Source organism: Leuresthes tenuis, unplaced genomic scaffold (assembly GCF_036924035.1).
Source record: "Leuresthes tenuis unplaced genomic scaffold, fLeuTen1.0.hap1 SCAF_17, whole genome shotgun sequence".
In the NCBI taxonomy this organism is placed as follows: Eukaryota; Metazoa; Chordata; class Actinopteri; order Atheriniformes; family Atherinopsidae; genus Leuresthes; species Leuresthes tenuis.
Window position 1 is genome coordinate 11346784 of NW_027325371.1, and position 17323 is coordinate 11364106.

Below are 17323 nucleotides of genomic sequence, written 5' to 3' on the forward strand. Positions count from 1 at the left end.
GCAATTAAATTATTTTTTTGGTGATATCAGTGTGATCTGGCCAAGCAGTTGATGATTTATAAAATATGAACACAAATGTTGCTCTGAAAAACTGATCTGCCCATGCTTTTTGTATTACTAATAATTACTAACATTTAGGTAATGGCAGAGGCATGATTCTCACATGGTTTGTTGCTTCATTCTTTTTTGGAAGCACTGTATTACAGCTGGTTAGCAACAGAGCTCCTCCTCTAAACACGGGAAGCTCATCTGTCTCCAAGCATCACCTCACTGCATGTGGTCTGTATACACTTTTTGTCACAGTGGGAGAATTTAGGTGACTGCTGTCTGAGGATTTGTAAATAGGGTTTATTTCTATGCAACTCCTGACCTGCATTCTGTGAAGTTATTTTGGGAGGCTTAGGGGCAGGATGGAGGAAGGAGAGCAAGAACACTTCCTTGCGAGAAGCAGTAATCACAATAGGCAAAAAGAGGATTAGTTCCCATCTGCTGTGCATTAATGGATGTTAAGCTTCTCTTCTTTCCCTGCAATCTTACTATCTACAATGAGTGTGGTTGTGTGTGTGTGTGTTTGTGTCCATGACCATGTCTGTATCATATTCACTTGAAGTGCTCAGATGTTCGCATATCGTATGAATGTATGTAAAGATCAGTGACCGTAATTGAAGTGCTCTTGTTGTCTGTGAGAGATAACAAATCTAGATTTGTATGATTTGTATCTAATTTGGGCCAGAAGCATATCAAAACATCTTGATTAGCAGGGATATACATTTTCATTTCCATACATTCTACACAACATATATCCAAACAAGCTAAAACAGAAAGTTATTAAACATACATACAGTTTATTTCAGAATTTAAACTCCATTCTTTGGAGCTTGATATATGAAATATTATGGGAAATTGTGTAGTGCTTTGTGCTGCAGGTAGTTGATGGGATTCAACTCACTGCTGTCTTTCTCTGAGGTATCTTGGTATTGATTTGATCCTAAAGCATGATGGATACTATGGCTACACGAGAAGAGTAGATCTTCCCAAGGGATATAAATGCTCTTTCATGTGCAAAATTCTAGCCCAGTGTAACATACTCCTCTCACAGTGCTGATGATTAGGCTCGTGGGTCTGTGATAATTCTTTACTGTTTATTGACTTGCCAAAATTTATTTTCAAAATATGTTTTTCTTTCGGTTTACTTGGTGTAAAAGTACTAACTTCTGTAGTTCTCTTTGATTTAAACACTTGAAGACATTTTATTTTGTTTGATTTCACATTAAATGTGTGGAAACGAGAGCAACTGCATGTCTGCTTTTCAAGGCTCCTGTTAGGTTAGTGATTTAGACTGTGAGATGTTTGACTTTTCTGATGGCTTATAAGGGCTTCTCATCACGAAATGTGTACTATCAGAGTCTGAAAATTATTATCATGTGTCACTGATGGAAAGATTGGATGAAGAGTACCATTCTCCTTTTTCTATTGGAGCTTTTGATTGTCCACACACATTTCGTATTTCAGCCTTGATTCCAGTGTTCAGGTTGCAATATTAACTGCTCTTCGCTGCTGCCAGGAAATAATGGGTAAGAGAACATGGCAATCACACTCTATCAAAATGCGTGTTTCCAATTTGCAGCAGCGCTTACTCTCTTTGAGAGTACAGTGCTTCCTCTTTGAAATTGAAAGCTTCCTGGTGATTCTTGGACCAAAATGATTGCTACTTTCTGCATCATATATCAGTTCCCTTAAATTTCTCTTCTTGGGATCCTGTTTCTCAATTTATACCCTTTATTGAGTTTAAAGTGTTGTTATCATATATTGTTTTATTCCTAAAGTTAATACAGTCATGTAAAATTCACCAAAGACTTTAAGGAGAGCAGCCGCACGTGAAATTGGCATTTAGGGTTGAGCTGCTGTGAGTGTCATTTTACAAGTGTCTCCAGTATAGGGAGGATCCTCCTTGTGACCTGATTTTCTGTAAAGGATAGCCTTAATCCATTTTAAAAGAAGACAGGACAGTCCAGATTAGGGAAATGTGGATCACTCCTTGCAGCTAGCTGATGGACTTCATTTCTCACAGCCATGCGGACTGGCGTGCAGATAAGATTTGAATCGTTGTGGCAGGAACTGTGAGGGATGATGAACATAGGGCTGGGGAGCGAGAACAGTTTACCAGCAATCACATTCTCTACCCTTTGAGATTGCGTGAATAGAGGAAAAGGAGGGCCTGTATCTTTGCTCCATCTATGCATTGGCCCTCATTCTGGGGTCTTACTCAGAAACCAGCAGTGGCATCGATCAGTAAAATTTAATCAACAGTGTGACATTTTTGCAGTGTCAGTTGCAGTGTCAAGGAGACAAAGACACACTGTCTTCTTTGTGGTGAATTTTCATAGTGTGAGAATGAACAGTCACATTCAGAAAAGAAAAAAAGAAATCAGATAAAGAAAGAGGGCCTTCTACTGGTCCATTATGCTGAGCGTATTTAACATGCTCCAACAATTGCAGCAAATTACCAAATTTGTTGCAACAAAAATTAAATTAGAAATTTCAGACAAAGAAGTCGTTGCTTAATCATCAAATGGGCTTGAAAAACTTTAACAAATGGCATTGCACTTTTTTAGAGCAAATGTTCAAGAGGCTCCAGGTTGAAAGGGCTAAAATTGAAATTAAAATGAAAACAGGAGTGATTGCACTGCACACCAGACTCGCTTAGCTCAACACAAACACTGGAAACAATGTGAAACAGTAAACCAAGCTGCACAAAACCAAATCAGTGGGATTTTACAACCTTTAAAGAACACTAGTTGTGTTTTGTATCCTGTATATTTAAATTTTACAAAAAACAATGTGCTGTTAGACATAAACATCAGTAAAATTGCAGATGTTTGCTTGTTTTCTTCCGTTTCCAGCTTTTGTGCTAAGCTAATGATAACTATTTGATCGTTGAAATCAGGGCAGTGTAGAATTATCAGCCTTCCTATGTCATGAGCAAATGAGAATGTTTTCTAAAATATTAAATTAAATGTAAAAACACTTTATTTATTCCAAAGAGGAATTGCATTATTATGTTATATACTTATGGATTATATGATATTAGTTGTTTATTAGTGACTTCTGTTACTGTTGCAGATTCAGTGGCAGAGCCTCCCTGGTAAGCCTTTTGGTCACTCTTTTAGAGCATAATTGTCTGATTAATGTCACTTAAATAAAAAAATAAAAAAGATCAGCTGATGGGGTTCTTTTTCTCAGTTTTCCTTCCTATCTGGTGTTTAGCTTAATTTGATTGTAGTTTTGTTGATATTGTAAAAGTGCATTTGTATTTATTGCATTATTACATTGTTTTTGTTCAAACAGAAAGGTAAATTCTATTTAATCTATTCCACCATGCTTGCTTCCACCTCTGCTCTCACTATCAAAGAACCCTGTGATAACAGGCCTCCCTGGTATTGTTATCAGTTTTCCTCCCTAACAGTGTTTATCTGAATTAAACACAGTTAAGGAGGAAAAAGTTGATCTTTTCCCAAGGGAGAGCTCCGTTGTCTCTTTCGCCTAATGGTATATTTTCAAGCTGTTTTTTTTTTCTTTTTTTCTTTTTTTTCTATAAAATAACTGTCTTTTATGGATTTATTTATGTTCCTGTTTCAGTCTGACTCTATATTTTCACTGACTCTGCATCACCCTGCCTCCTGCCCTAGTGTAATTCTAATTTCCTTTTTTCCATTTTTATTCTGTTTTTGTAGGTTGCAGGATCTCGGGGTTATGTGGAAGGTGGACTCAAACGGCACATGGAACGCCTTGATGAGATCTTTGCTACAAGGGCCGACTACCTCCAAGCTCTGCGCTTCCTCCAGCTAATGGTCAACAATGTCATCCGTGAGCTGACTGCTCTGCCAGACATCAACAGAACTAAGGTTGACTTGGCAGACATTGCAAACCAAACAGCTTTCATTGAGTATTACAGGTAGGTGGAACCTTAGCATTTCCCCTAAAGTGATAGAGATTATTTTATTTAATTTGTGATTGGATGAAGTAAACATGCTGCTCAGAATGGAATTAAAAGTGATCCAGAACAGACACAGAGCAGATGGGATTTTATCGATCCCCCCTCCATAACACACACTGGAAAAGCTCTGTTTTTCCTGACTGCCGAATAAATGAAAGTGGATATTGGGCTAATTTTCCACTGTGTAGTTAGCTCTGATTTGTGTACATACAATGCCCTCACATGGCAGATTGTCCCTTCAAGCACAAATGATTTCCCTAACCTGAGAAGGTGGTTACATTGACTGTTGATGATTCAACGTTGTTCTCTTAAAATGAATAGATACATTAATTAATTAATTAAAAATAAAGGAAAAGAAGCTATATATTTAATTAAATAAACAGAGAAGAAATACTTCTGAATTATTCAAATGTTCAGTTCATGTTCATTACCCTTGGAAGGGAATTGTTGGTTTCTTAAGTACAAAAGGCTGCTGCTTCAAATAACATACAGTAATGAAATGCACAGTAGACCTTATCATGCTGTTGTGCCCCAGGGACACCATTTATAGTCTTATTAACAGCCTGTCATTTGCCTAACTTGCAGGGTTATTTTCTATAGACTTAAAGTACATATGCCAAGTTAAAGTTGTATGGCACTTTCTGGGGTTTTGGGGCATAGACACTGGGTTAATCAGGAACCAGCAGCTTATATTGATGCGTCTGTGATCTACGTTAACACTATCATATACAAGAAGACTTTAATCCATTAAATCCCCTTATTATGTGGATTTTATTAAAAACCTGAACTGAATTATGGAATTAATTTCTGTACCTCTCATATCTGCTACTTGTAATTCCTGGAATGATAAAGCAAAAGTAACCACTGTTGTACCATTAGTAGTGATACAATATCCCTACATTAATATCTTACACATCCCTACACACTGGCCCCACATGGTGTGTCCTTTCTGTATTGGCATCAGATCTTCTTTTGGAATACAGTTTTCTGACACTGATCCCCTTGGTCTTGATTGGATTTCATGTAGCTATTGAACAGCCTGCAGCAAGGTTTTATTGACGAACAGAAAATGTTACAGCAAACCCAGTGTTATGTGAACAAAGCAAAAATGATGCAATTCTGTTTTCCAATATTATATTATTCTCTTTTCTGCTTCTGATTTCAGTTCTTTCCTGTACTTCTGCAGTTCTGTTTACGTAGGAAAAGTGCTCAACTTCTATTAACATGACCTTATCTGTAAGCAAAGGAATGGCCAGTCTACAGTTTATTAAGTCTATGAGAGCACATCTGCTTTTCTGTAGGAACTATAATCTCTATTGACTCCAGTGTACAAGTTTACTGCTCTGTTGCAGGTACACCACGGTCACCTGCCTGTAGTTTCCTGGAAGTATGCCTATTTGTGTGACATCCTGCACATCTATGTTTTTGCTGTAGCTGTAACTTTACCGTGCTACCAGGCATGATGAGTTATAGATGAGTCATAAGAACCCCCATTTGTGTGGATGGTCAGAACACACACACTTTAAACCAAGACTCGGTGTTGTCCATTCCTGTAAAGGACATTTTCAAAGGAGAATGAAAAATTTATGTCTATGGATTGGTGGTATTGAATTATTAAGCCTCACAAGCTCGAAATTACCTGAACAGATGGACTCTAACTAGGGAGACAAGAGTGCTTTTATATATAAACACACACAGATCTAACACATTCAGTCTTGAACATATGTTAATCCCACACTTACTGAGGCTTGTACATGTGCATGAAGTGTGCTGTCTGGCATTTGTTAGTGATGCTTAATTTCCCTGTCTTTTAGATGGCTGAGCTATCTGCTGTTACTGATCCTGGATTTGGTCATCTGCTTGGCCATGTGTTTGGGTATGGCAAAGCAGTCTCAATGTCTGCTTATCACGTAGGTACCATGAGTTTGTATGTGGATGTATTTGCTTTTTATTTAAGTCAGAAGCAATTTTTTTTTCTTTTGCAGTACATATTTGGTCTAATTGAGAAACTATCGACAGACAGGGCGTCAGCCAACCTCTCTGGCACAATTTACAGTGATGCACTCCATTAAGAACTCACATGATGGTATTACATCTCCAGATAGCCCTTCTTCCTCTTCTCAGTAACTTCCCTTTTCTTTGCACATACAGTTATAGCAGCTTTACACTACCATAACCTCAATCAAACCAGCTGACTCCAAAACTCTGACAGAAATACGAAGTCACTGGAGGAACATTTGGTTCAGTAAACTGCAGCCAGTGATTCAAACCACGACTGATGTCTGACAAGCAAATCCAGAATTCAGACTCCTCATCCCATTTGCCCAATTTAGTGCAACCTACGTGTCAGTGTTAGCGGATGGTGCGCAGGATCGCTCCTCACATCCCTCTCTAATGGCCCTCACTAATGCCTATTGATCGCCTGAGTAGGATACGTCTGCTCCCTTAACTAATTATTAAGTGCTCTCAGGCTGCTTTATTGGTGCTTTCAAGAAGGTCCGAGGAGTGAGTTGAAAGGCAAAGCTCTTGCAGACCTTTTTACATCCATCAGGGGAGCACATTTTTTCTCTTTTTACATGATTTATCTACTTCAAACTCATAACACTATTTCAAGCTTATGCCAGTGGTCACTTTAATTTTTTTTGTTGAGTAAGAGCTCAACAAAAAAACTAAAAAAATGTTTCTTCATGCATTGTTAAGGTCCTGTCAAACACAACAAAAAATGTAGTCAGATGGGGCAGAAGCCTGTGGCAGCTTTTGATCGACACTGACATCTTGCAGTGATTGACTACTAATACACATGGAGAAATCAAGATGCAGAAAGTGTTCTAAAAAAAGTTTATAGCTTTGTCACTCTGCTTGTAAGGTAGTAGGGTAAAAAGTGCTGTACAATGAAAGTCAGGACAGTTTTATTCCATATTATCTGTAACTTTGAAACATTTTTGCACCACTAGCAACAAAAATGTACCGTTATGATCTGCTATCAAAATGCATCTGTTAGCAGCACAGAACATACCTTTAACTCCAGAAAACCATTTTCTATACCAGCTTCATCCTTTGTTTGGTCGAGAAGGAGCTGCAGCTTATTCAAGCTGTCATTGGGCAAGAGGCGAGTTTCTCCTTGTATAGGTTACTAAACCATTACAGGGTTAACACAGAGACAGACCAGGCATGCTCATGCTCACGTTTGTGGTCAATTTAATCAATTGAATCACCACTGAATCTAACACCTGTTTTTGGACTATAACAGAAACATTCCTGGAGAAAACCCACACAGGCACAGGGAGAACATATAAACTCTAAACAAACAGAAAGGCCAAGGAACCTGCTTGTTATAAGATTAGAGTGCAAACTAATACACTACAATACAATGTGAGGTGATTGAAGTGAGGAATAACTATGATGACAAGTGGAAGCATATAACTCTATGATACTGATGTAAACAAACTCAAACTTTGCGCTATTTAAAAAATAAAAAAAGAATAAAATCTCCTTGTAAACCATTAAGAATTTAGACTATAAATGTGCCTTTATCTTAAGTTTCTTAAAGGTGAAATCACTGAGGTGCCTAGAAGCTTGCCTTGTTTGACAGACATCTCGTGTATGGAGGCTGAAGATCCTTGCTGCAGCCAGCCAGGGACTCAATCCCACACTGGCTGTGACTCCTGCCCTTTGCTGCATGTCATCCACCTCTCTCCTCCCCAGTTTTTGTCTATTTATACTGGTTGATTCAAAGCCACTAAATCCCCCCAAAAGTCTCTTAAGAATATACACTTTAGACTGCTGACTTTACAATTAGTCAGCAGTCAGATTTTGTAACTCTAGGGCCATTTCAGAACCTTAAAGGGTACTTTTCTAAAACCTTTGAGTGTAGAAGAGATATCCTTATTTTTCTGTGTTAACATCATTTGTACAGCCAGTAAGAATGATGCTACTACAATCCAGCATAACAGAATTGATGTTCGTCATCTCAAAATTATAATGATATTTTGTTGCAGCTTGATTATAATTCTTCAAACATATTTCTGAATACAATACACTTTTCAAGTGCCTTTTGAAGAGAATCAAGCCAACAATTTAAATTCCATTTGTCTCTATATCACTTTATAATAGATCAGATTTCAGTTTTATGGTTTACTCTACAAAGCACCATGACAGTTGGGCCATTGTCTTCAGGCAGGCAGAGAACAATTTCCAAGCAAAAGCTGAAAAGAATAAATCTAATTAACTGGTTGAAAATGGGGCTGATGATCACAGGTAGGGTACAAAGACAAATTTATTAATCGGATTCTCACCATATTTTTTTGTCTTTTATATGTATCTCCCTGTCACCCCCACCATCTCCACCCGATCCCCCCCATTTGCTCCAGGATCATGGGGTTTGCTATACTGTCTGTGATCCTGAGCTGGGCCTCACTTGGAACTGGCACTGCTACAGCTGTGGTGAGTAAACAATGCCTTTATTTGTTTAAAATTCTGCCGCAATTGCTTTATTTATCTACTTATTAATTTTAAAAAAATGTATATGATTGAATTGAGATGTACTACAATCAAATCACCATATGCACTCAATTCCACATTTGATTATAACTGGTTTGCATTCAGAATCCCACTTGTATCACATGTGGTTCATCGCTTGTTTTCCTCAATAATCTTGTGAACAAACTTTTGAACATGTTAGCTTCTTAAAAGGTGTCTATATCTGTCTGTGTGGTTTGCAGTAAGCTCTTTTCTAAGGTCAACCTTGCAGTAAAGCTGATTACATATCTTTAGTTTAGTTCAAGAGCCCTTAGCCCTGCTGTAAATAAAGCGGCTTTCTAGTTTTAATTGCTACCTCTGCTTTCTTCACAATCTCTTTGGTTGGTGTGCTCAATTTTATTTCTCTTCCAGGCCCTCTTATTTCTGACAGATTACTCTATCTTCAAGACTATACACCATGTGTTCAGTACATCTGGGCTCAGTGTGGGTAATGGGGCTTGAATTAGGGGCACTGTAGGGGTCCATGATCCCAGCCTTCTTCCATCCCTCATGTCCACTGTATCCTATCCCTGATTTCCCTGTCCCCTGTAGGGAAATTTCACATCTGTGGATTATCCCTTGGGATTTGACATCTTTACAGGTGTTTCAAGTGAGGCAGAGTGGAGAAAGGGGGAATAGATTTTAACATTAAATTAACTACATGAATGTGAATCGCACACATCTGTTGTTTTTTCTTTGGTTAAGACTCTTTGCAGCGGTAATATCAAACTCTCAATATCTCTAACAATGACAGTAGCATAGGTTGTTGCATTAAAGCTGGACATGACCTGACAATGAAACCGTTCACCTTTCATGTCAGTTGTGGGTATCTTACATCTGTCACACATTACAGTGTTGTGTCATGGATAAGCTGAGGTAAACTCATCCAATGACTATCCCTGACTATGTATCTGCCCTTTGGCATCCTCTACATTAAAACACAGACATGCTTTGCATCATGTGTCTGTGGGTTAATAGGTGGGCTAGAGATCCAGATAAAGTTGTATAACAAAGAACCAACCTTGTCTTCAATGTGGGACTGTATGCAAAACAAGCAACTAAACTTGTTGCACAATATTTTGTGCGTTTTGAGCAGAAAGATGATGATGGTGGTGTCCTAGAAAATACTCAAAGATTCATGCATATTTGATGAGATGGAGCATAAACAAAATGTCCCTGGTGGTATAATGAGATAGAGATGAAGGGTAACATTTTTACAATGCCCAGCTTGTTGGTGTGGTTTTTTTGCTGAAAATAAATATCATGCAATGGCAGTTTGGTGAAGGCTGTGCTCAATATAGGAACTCAAATTAATAATTATGTAGATTCTAATAGTAACACTGAAATAAATTCTGTAAAGTAGTATACAGTAGACTGTATACGAAAAAAATAAAAATAAAAAACATAACTAAGGTTGTTTTTTCTGTTTTTTTTTTTTTTACATTTATCTGAGCATTGCACAGTCTGACCTTGGGGTGAATTTGCTGAGATGTTCACTTCTGGAAAAATCGACAACTGTCTTGAATGTTTTCCACTTGTAAATAATCTTTCTCACTGTTGAAAGGTACACTCCAAATTGTTTGGAAATGGTCTTATAGCCCTTCCAAGACAACAACAATTGCTTCTCTAAGATCATTGCTGATCACAATCTCATTGGCATTTTGTTAACACAACTCTGAATGCCTGACCATGAAACTGCAAAAAACTTCTGCTTTTGTAGAGGTTCTCACACTGATCAATTCAGAAATTAACCATGCATTTGATTAGCAGCATCTGGCTGCTACTTTCCCTCTTTATTCCTATAGTAGCACTAAAATTGTACTTAGTTTTACACACACTGCTTCTGCATCTTTGCTTTGTTTTTGGTGTTGTTGCTCAACTTAGCAACTACTAAGGTAGATTTTTACTGATTTTAAGACCTGGTAAAAAACAGATTTGCTGGTCTTTGTTGAATAGATGAATATATTGATAAATAAAAAGAATCAAATAAATATACCTCCACATCATGCTGTTTTGAGTGTGTGGGTATGTGCGGGTGTGTGTGTGTGTGTATATACATCTCAACATTTCTTTGTAAGATAAAATAGGTCTGCACACTGTCATATTATTTCAACCATGCTTCACAGGGATAAGCTGGAAAAAGACACCTCAGGATTTTGGCAGACATATCAAGCAGTGCACCCATTTGGAATAGAGAACAGAAATGTTTGAACCTGAATGAGAGCAGAATTTTTTTTGTTTCCTTTAAACATTATTGATTCATAAGAGGGGTGTATTTTTATTTATTTTTTTACAGTTGTGAATAATGCATGCACGGGAGAACGAAACTGTTTTGTGATTTGCCTTTTTTGATTACCATGTATTTGTGGGGTGGCTGCACACAGATTGCATGAACTTAAGCCCTAACTGTTTATGCTTGCACATCGGCAGCTCAGCATGGATGAATTAGAGAGTTTTGCTGATTTCATCCATGGTTAGTAAAGCATAACATGCTCTATGAGATGATTGATACTTGTAATCTGTTGCTACAGCATAACTTGTTTTTTAACTTTATTCTTTATGAACTTGGACTAAAAGTCTATCTACATACGTCCGGAGGTGTTGGTTAGAATTACTTTTCAAGCTAGTGTATTGTTGCTTCAGATCTAAAGTTGATAAAAAAAAATTAAAAAATAATTTCCTTTGCTGGCAGACTGTCAATAAGTCTCTGTTATGAAATAATTTTAATTTAGTTGCCCAACAAGGGTCATGGATGCACTTCATGAAATTAGTACTGTACTTCTTTTAGTCTTGCAAACTGATTAGAATAGGTCATTACATGTGTTTCTTTGTTTTTCTACAGGGCACTAGTGACTTCTGTGTGTCACCAGACAAGTTTATTGTTAACCAAACAAGGGATTTCCTCAGTGCAGGTACTTTATCGCTATAGAAAAAACAGCACAAACAACATATTTTGTCACTGAATGTTAAGACTCAATGCTAACTATTCTGTTTCTTTCACCTTGCAGATGTTGCTCACTATTATTTATTCTGCAGTCCAAATCTGCCAAACCCCTTCCAACAGGTATTGACTAAATGTCCTAACTGTCTGCTTACTCATGTAGTCATTTACTAAGGATCACACACTGGAAAATGTATAGCATTTTCTTCTTGTAAGATACATCTAATTCATTACTGAGCCTCAACAGGCCAGTATGAAAAATGAGCCCCCACTAAATTAATTGCTTGAAGTGAAAAACTTTGATTAGAAAAAGGAAATCTTTTAATATGTGGGTCTCCAAAAATGTGCTGTATCATTTACCCTGGGCATTATATATGCCTCCTGGTATTCCTGGTAACATTATTCAGGTATCAATGTCCTGTACATGCACATAGATACTGTTGAATTAACCATTCAGGTTATCTCATATATTTCGGTGGTTAAAGTGAATTTGCTCATCAGTTCTTCCATTAATGACTTCTAAATTACATTCAGACCCTTAACATGTTCCAAAGATGCTTACCATTTGTGCTTGACATTATTAATTACTTTATTAATGAATTATTAATTACTATTTGTGCTTGACAGATTAATTAAAATTCCCCTAACAAAACAAAGAAAGAAGAAAAAAAAAGATCTGTAGAAATGTCTCTCTCACCCAGACTTTACCAGTTTTTGTATCACAACCCTGCTTTAACTGCTGCTATTCAGAAATCAATTATTTTCAAGGCAACCTCAAATAGGCAGCCTGGTCTCATAAACACACAATCATATCTGCCTTTCAATGTGCATGGACAGATGGATTTAAGCACTATCATTGAAACTTTTCAGTTGCAATTTTTCATGATCTTGAGTGTCTCTTCATCTTTGTGGCATATATCATATAAGAATTCAGAGCATATGACCATGTCCTCTCATAATTAAAACCCACATGGTAAGCTACCACAATAGTACTCATTTCTTGATTAAAAAAATGTTCTTGTTCAGTCAGAAAGAATAATCTTTATTCTGATGTCCCAATTGATATAAACATCACTCTTTTGTTTCTGCCTAAGATTTTGTTTGTGGCAGAGGGTATCATAGTGGATAGGACAATTGATGGCAAAGGATATTCTGTCCAGAAAGAAATTTGTTCAGTGTCCCGCACATTATAAAGCCTTATCTTACTCAAAATGATCTGTTTACATGCTGCATCCTTCCTTCTTTGTTCACTATGGATCTCTGTGTATGATGTGGTTGATGATTGTGTTCTCACAGTCTCTGACAATCTGTCAGCGCTCCCTGACCACCATGCAAATCCAGATTCAGGGCTTGCTGCAGCTCTCTGTGCCAATTTTTCCCACTGCTGAGGTAAGTGGCTGGCTGACAGATTATTACACCAGACTATAAAAAGTTGTGTATCATTGCCCCCCCCCCACACCTTTTTTAACCTTATTATGCAGAGAGACCTTTTAGGGATACAGCGACTGTTAAACTCCACAGAGTTCAGTCTTCACCAGCTAACAGTGTTGCTGGACTGCCGTGGGCTACATAAGGTAAGGTCAAATTCTGACCAGGACACTTCATTTTAATTAGGAATTATTTGTAACAGATCTAAAAGCTATATAGAGGACCAAGTTGAGTGGTATTTTTTATCTTGTTTTTATATACTTATTTTGCACTTATTACAACACTGTTGCAACATTGTGTATCTAAGAGATATACCCCACCTCCAGTTTATTAACAAAAAAGTTGTCAGCATTGTGTCAGTTAAAGCTAAGATGTATTTGCTTTGAAATGACTATTGCAACAGTGATAGCAGCATTGGCCTGGTAGTGGAGAATGTATGTGATGTAGACTAGGAGGTCACAATTCACATTAAAGACGCTAATCCTCTAATACACTCTTGATAACTCAACAGCAGTGAAAAACATATACGCAAAATACATGAGAAGGCTGTAAGTGCTTTTTAGTAAGGTATAACAAGCAAAGCACACCAAGAATGCATCTAAAACATGCATATCAACAGAGTAAAATGCATTAGTCTGAGCTTTGGATTCTGGTCACTATTTCTGGGATAAAAGGATTTCTTATTTTCGCTCAAAAGAGCACCCAGAACTATTTGCATTTAAATCTGATTTTGAACATTGTTCATGGTCCTCAACTGATCACTTTAAAGCCCCTTTAAAATTGAAATTAGAGACAAAAAGGATTCCTATGACCTCAGATGTATTCATGCACAAAAAGACCCTCTCACATATCTCACATAATTTAAAGGAGGAATGTTTAGCGAGGATGTGTATACCTCATAGAAACTTCAGAACATGTGTACAGACACTGTTAGTGCAAGTGGAACTGAAGTAAGGCGAATGTAATATGACATAAAAGAGCCTGTCTCAGAGAACATGCATTTCATTTTAGTACTCAGGCTATAGATAGCTGCAGCAGTGTGTAATGGTCCTGGTGTTATGGCTGAGTATCATTTGTGACCCAACTTTTTTTTTTTTTCTGAACACTGACTACTGACTTTTCTAGGACTATCTGGATGCTCTAATGGGTGTGTGCTATGATGGAGTAGAAGGGCTCCTCTACCTCTCTTTGTTTTCCCTTCTGGCTGCCTGCGCACTCTCTGCCATGCTGTGTGTAATTTTCCGAGTATGGACATTAATGGGCAGCAGGTCAGTGCCGAGTGACCTTCTCTACCATTATGTAATGCCTAAGATATACTTCCACAAAGCGTTCATTATTGTACTCCTTTTGTCTCTGTGTGTGGATCCGTAACTTTCATCCAGGGAAAAAGAGTACGACGACATAGATGAGGAAGACCCGTTCAACCCCCAAGGACGACGCCTATCGTATAACCCCAGAAGGTCCAACACTCACAGTTTCTGTAGCTATATCAGCAGCCTTGGCAGCCAGGTCAGCCTTCATCCACCTCCTCAGTGTGCTTCTACCTCGACCATACCACCACCTGAATACATGTAAGAGCATCTCAACTCAACTCAGCTTTATTCATACGGTAGTATGGAACTAAACCTTTAAATGCTTTGTATGAACTAAAAAGACTCTGTAATTATATTCTAAAGTTAAGAGGGAGTCAATGTAGAGAGGTTAAGATGGGAGGAATGTGTTTACTCTTGGCAATTGCAGATGCGGATATTCTTGTATTTGTGTGTTCATTCTCTTGCAAATTTTTATTTTCTCTATATCAAAGGAATCAATCCATGCTGTTTGGAGGGACCCCTCGTTATGAGAATGTGCCTCTGATAGGGAGAGGATCCCCACCTCCCTCGGTGCGTTGGCCCTATGAAGCTCTAATGTCTCTAGTGTGATGATGATGATGATGATGATGATGTCACTTCTGACCTCAGCACTTCCACCAGCATCCACAGAGATCATGCATCATGAACATAACAATGCCTATTCGCTGCATACAACTCATTGTCAACATTGTTAAGGCAGTTATATGGCTGTGTACCTGATGGAAGACTGATCTCTGCTGGTCATTTGTGGAACTACAATTATGTCTAGATGCCAAGCTTTAAGCAAATGGTAATATTCTTTTCACCATTGATTTGGATAGTTTTCCTGGTTCTTACAAAGTTATAATTCAGTCAACTTAATGGATAAAGAATTTACATATATGTAAATTAGTGTAATGAGTTGGTGCTAAAAAAAGACATTGCTGCCTGCTTATTGTCTTGTTGGGCATACACTTTTAATTGTGTGTTTATGATGTACAGTTTGTTTTTAGAGCAAGAGCTAAATAGCAGATAACAGATAGATACTGAATACTTAATACTTGCACCTTTTGAAGGGATGAAGGCACAAGAGAATTAGGAAAATTGTTTGAAAGGTTTTGCCTCTGTGAGGCACACTTTTCACAGGCATATGTATCTGTTCTTTGTTTGCTGCTTTCACAGAAATGTGGGAAACTTTGAAAGATATATTTGCAATAAATTTTACACACCAACAAAAAGACATTTGCCTTGGTTTGGGATTTTAGTTTTGTTTTTGTGAATCAGCCATTTAGTATATTTTGCTTGTGTTTTTGCAAGCTGTTTGTCAGTAGCTTTCATTAACTACTGAATGCAAATAAGTGCTATGTGAATAACCCTTTCATATTTTTATCCTTTGACTCAGACTTTTGATAAGTGTAAGCTTTTTTTTGTTCTGTTATTGTCTTCATTCGTCTGATTTCATTTTAATTTCACTCCTTCCCTACCTACTAATAACATTTGACATGCAGATTGTTTTAATCTCTGACCCAAAGCCCAGGAATACCCTGTAAGCTTCATTTTGTCTTTCTCATACTGTTTTACCCAGAGTATTGCATTTGAGTGTAAACTATTCTGTGACTCCTCATTTATGCTCTCCATCCTTTTCCTATACTCTTTGACTGCTCAAAATACTTGCATACTAATTTTTGCAGACTCCAAATTAAAGAACAAGAAAAATGCCTTTTTCCCAAACTTAGACCACATTATACCATTTTTATGTTTCATGTTGTAATATTAAATTGTATAAATGCAAGTGTTCTAAATGCTTTTTTCCCCATTTCCCTTTTCATGCAGTATTCACCCAGCATGAGGACCACCTATCTGTCTATGACTGATGCCCAGATCAGACACTTTGGGACAGACTTCCAGGTGTAGCATGCTACATACCGAACCCTTCTCAGTGCTTCTATCTGAGACTCTGAGCTCCTATCAAGAATGCTGTCCACATGACATAATCCTGTTTACGGAAGCGACAGCCTGTCGTCCAATCTGAGACATGAAAGTGGGCCATATTGAGGCAATTACTTCTGTAGCACATCAGTGCAGTGCGCGGAAAGCCCCAAATGCAGTTTTGAACAGAGAGGGCCTGTATAGAATAATCTCAAGACTGTTGCTGTTTTTATCATCTTTTATGGAAAAACTGTTGCTGTAATTGTATTTATGTGAATCAAATTCAGAAACCTAGAACTGAAGAGATCCAACTATGTTTGTTCATTTTTGGAATCGTCTGGTGGCATACATGAATATGATCATTGGTCAGTATTTTAATTTTAGTGTAAAGTGAGAAGCAGAATTTGACCATGAAAAGGCCTTCAAGCTTGGCATTTTTGCAATATCCCTTGTGGTTTGGCGGCAATCTTTTTTTTTTTTTTTTGGCCTTGTGTTTATAAATGGTGCAATATAAAAGGAAACACATTTTTTTTAACTTTTCAAAATAGTGAATATTTTGTTCATAAAGAAACACCAAAATAGTAACCAAATAGTATAATTTAATTTTGAAAAGCCAAAGATGCCTCTAAGAAGAACTCAAATAGACATACATGAGGCGTTTTATGCAACATTTGGGGATGCACTTGCATGTGGGAAATTTTTCCCTGAGCTTATTTACTAAAACCTCTAGGATTTTAATATCCTGGCCTTTATAAGTGTGTTGTGACTTTGCCGCAACAAGAAAGACAAAAAAAATAAGCATCAGTACATTGGAATGTTTGCTGTTTTCAAATTACAAAGAGCTTCTGAAGAGGAGTTCCTCCCATGACTGTTGGTAATTATGAACAGAATATGCAGTAATGTGAATTTCTTTTCAGTTCCATTTAGCTACTGCAAATCTTTAAATTGTTGGAAAAAACTGTTCTAAACTGTTTTCTATGTTGTATAATGTATCAAATTAAACTAATGTTCAACCATAAAATGCTGTATGAAGACTCACTGATTCGATGTGTACTATATATTTTTTCCTGGCTGAGCATGACCTCCAGTAATGATATTGGCTAACTGGGATTAGGTGGAACCAGGAGATGTCACAAGGACTAGTATACTCATTCTGTCCCACAACTCTTAAAGTAGACT

General features: G+C 37.4%; 1 protein-coding gene across 1 annotated transcript in view; it reads left to right on the plus strand.

The window, feature by feature from the left end:
• Positions 1–17124, plus strand: part of LOC140273156 (protein tweety homolog 2-like) — a 30222-nt gene extending 13098 nt beyond the window's left edge. Inside the window, exons 4-14 of the mRNA XM_072368674.1 lie at positions 3735–3955; positions 5812–5907; positions 8368–8440; positions 11358–11427; positions 11524–11579; positions 12753–12845; positions 12938–13030; positions 14010–14152; positions 14267–14455; positions 14689–14767; positions 16049–17124. Coding sequence (XP_072224775.1) covers positions 3735–3955; positions 5812–5907; positions 8368–8440; positions 11358–11427; positions 11524–11579; positions 12753–12845; positions 12938–13030; positions 14010–14152; positions 14267–14455; positions 14689–14767; positions 16049–16129 — 1194 coding nt within the window. The 3' untranslated portion in view covers positions 16130–17124. The remainder of the gene's footprint in view (positions 1–3734; positions 3956–5811; positions 5908–8367; positions 8441–11357; positions 11428–11523; positions 11580–12752; positions 12846–12937; positions 13031–14009; positions 14153–14266; positions 14456–14688; positions 14768–16048) is intronic.
• The last annotated feature ends 199 nt before the right edge of the window (positions 17125–17323 follow it).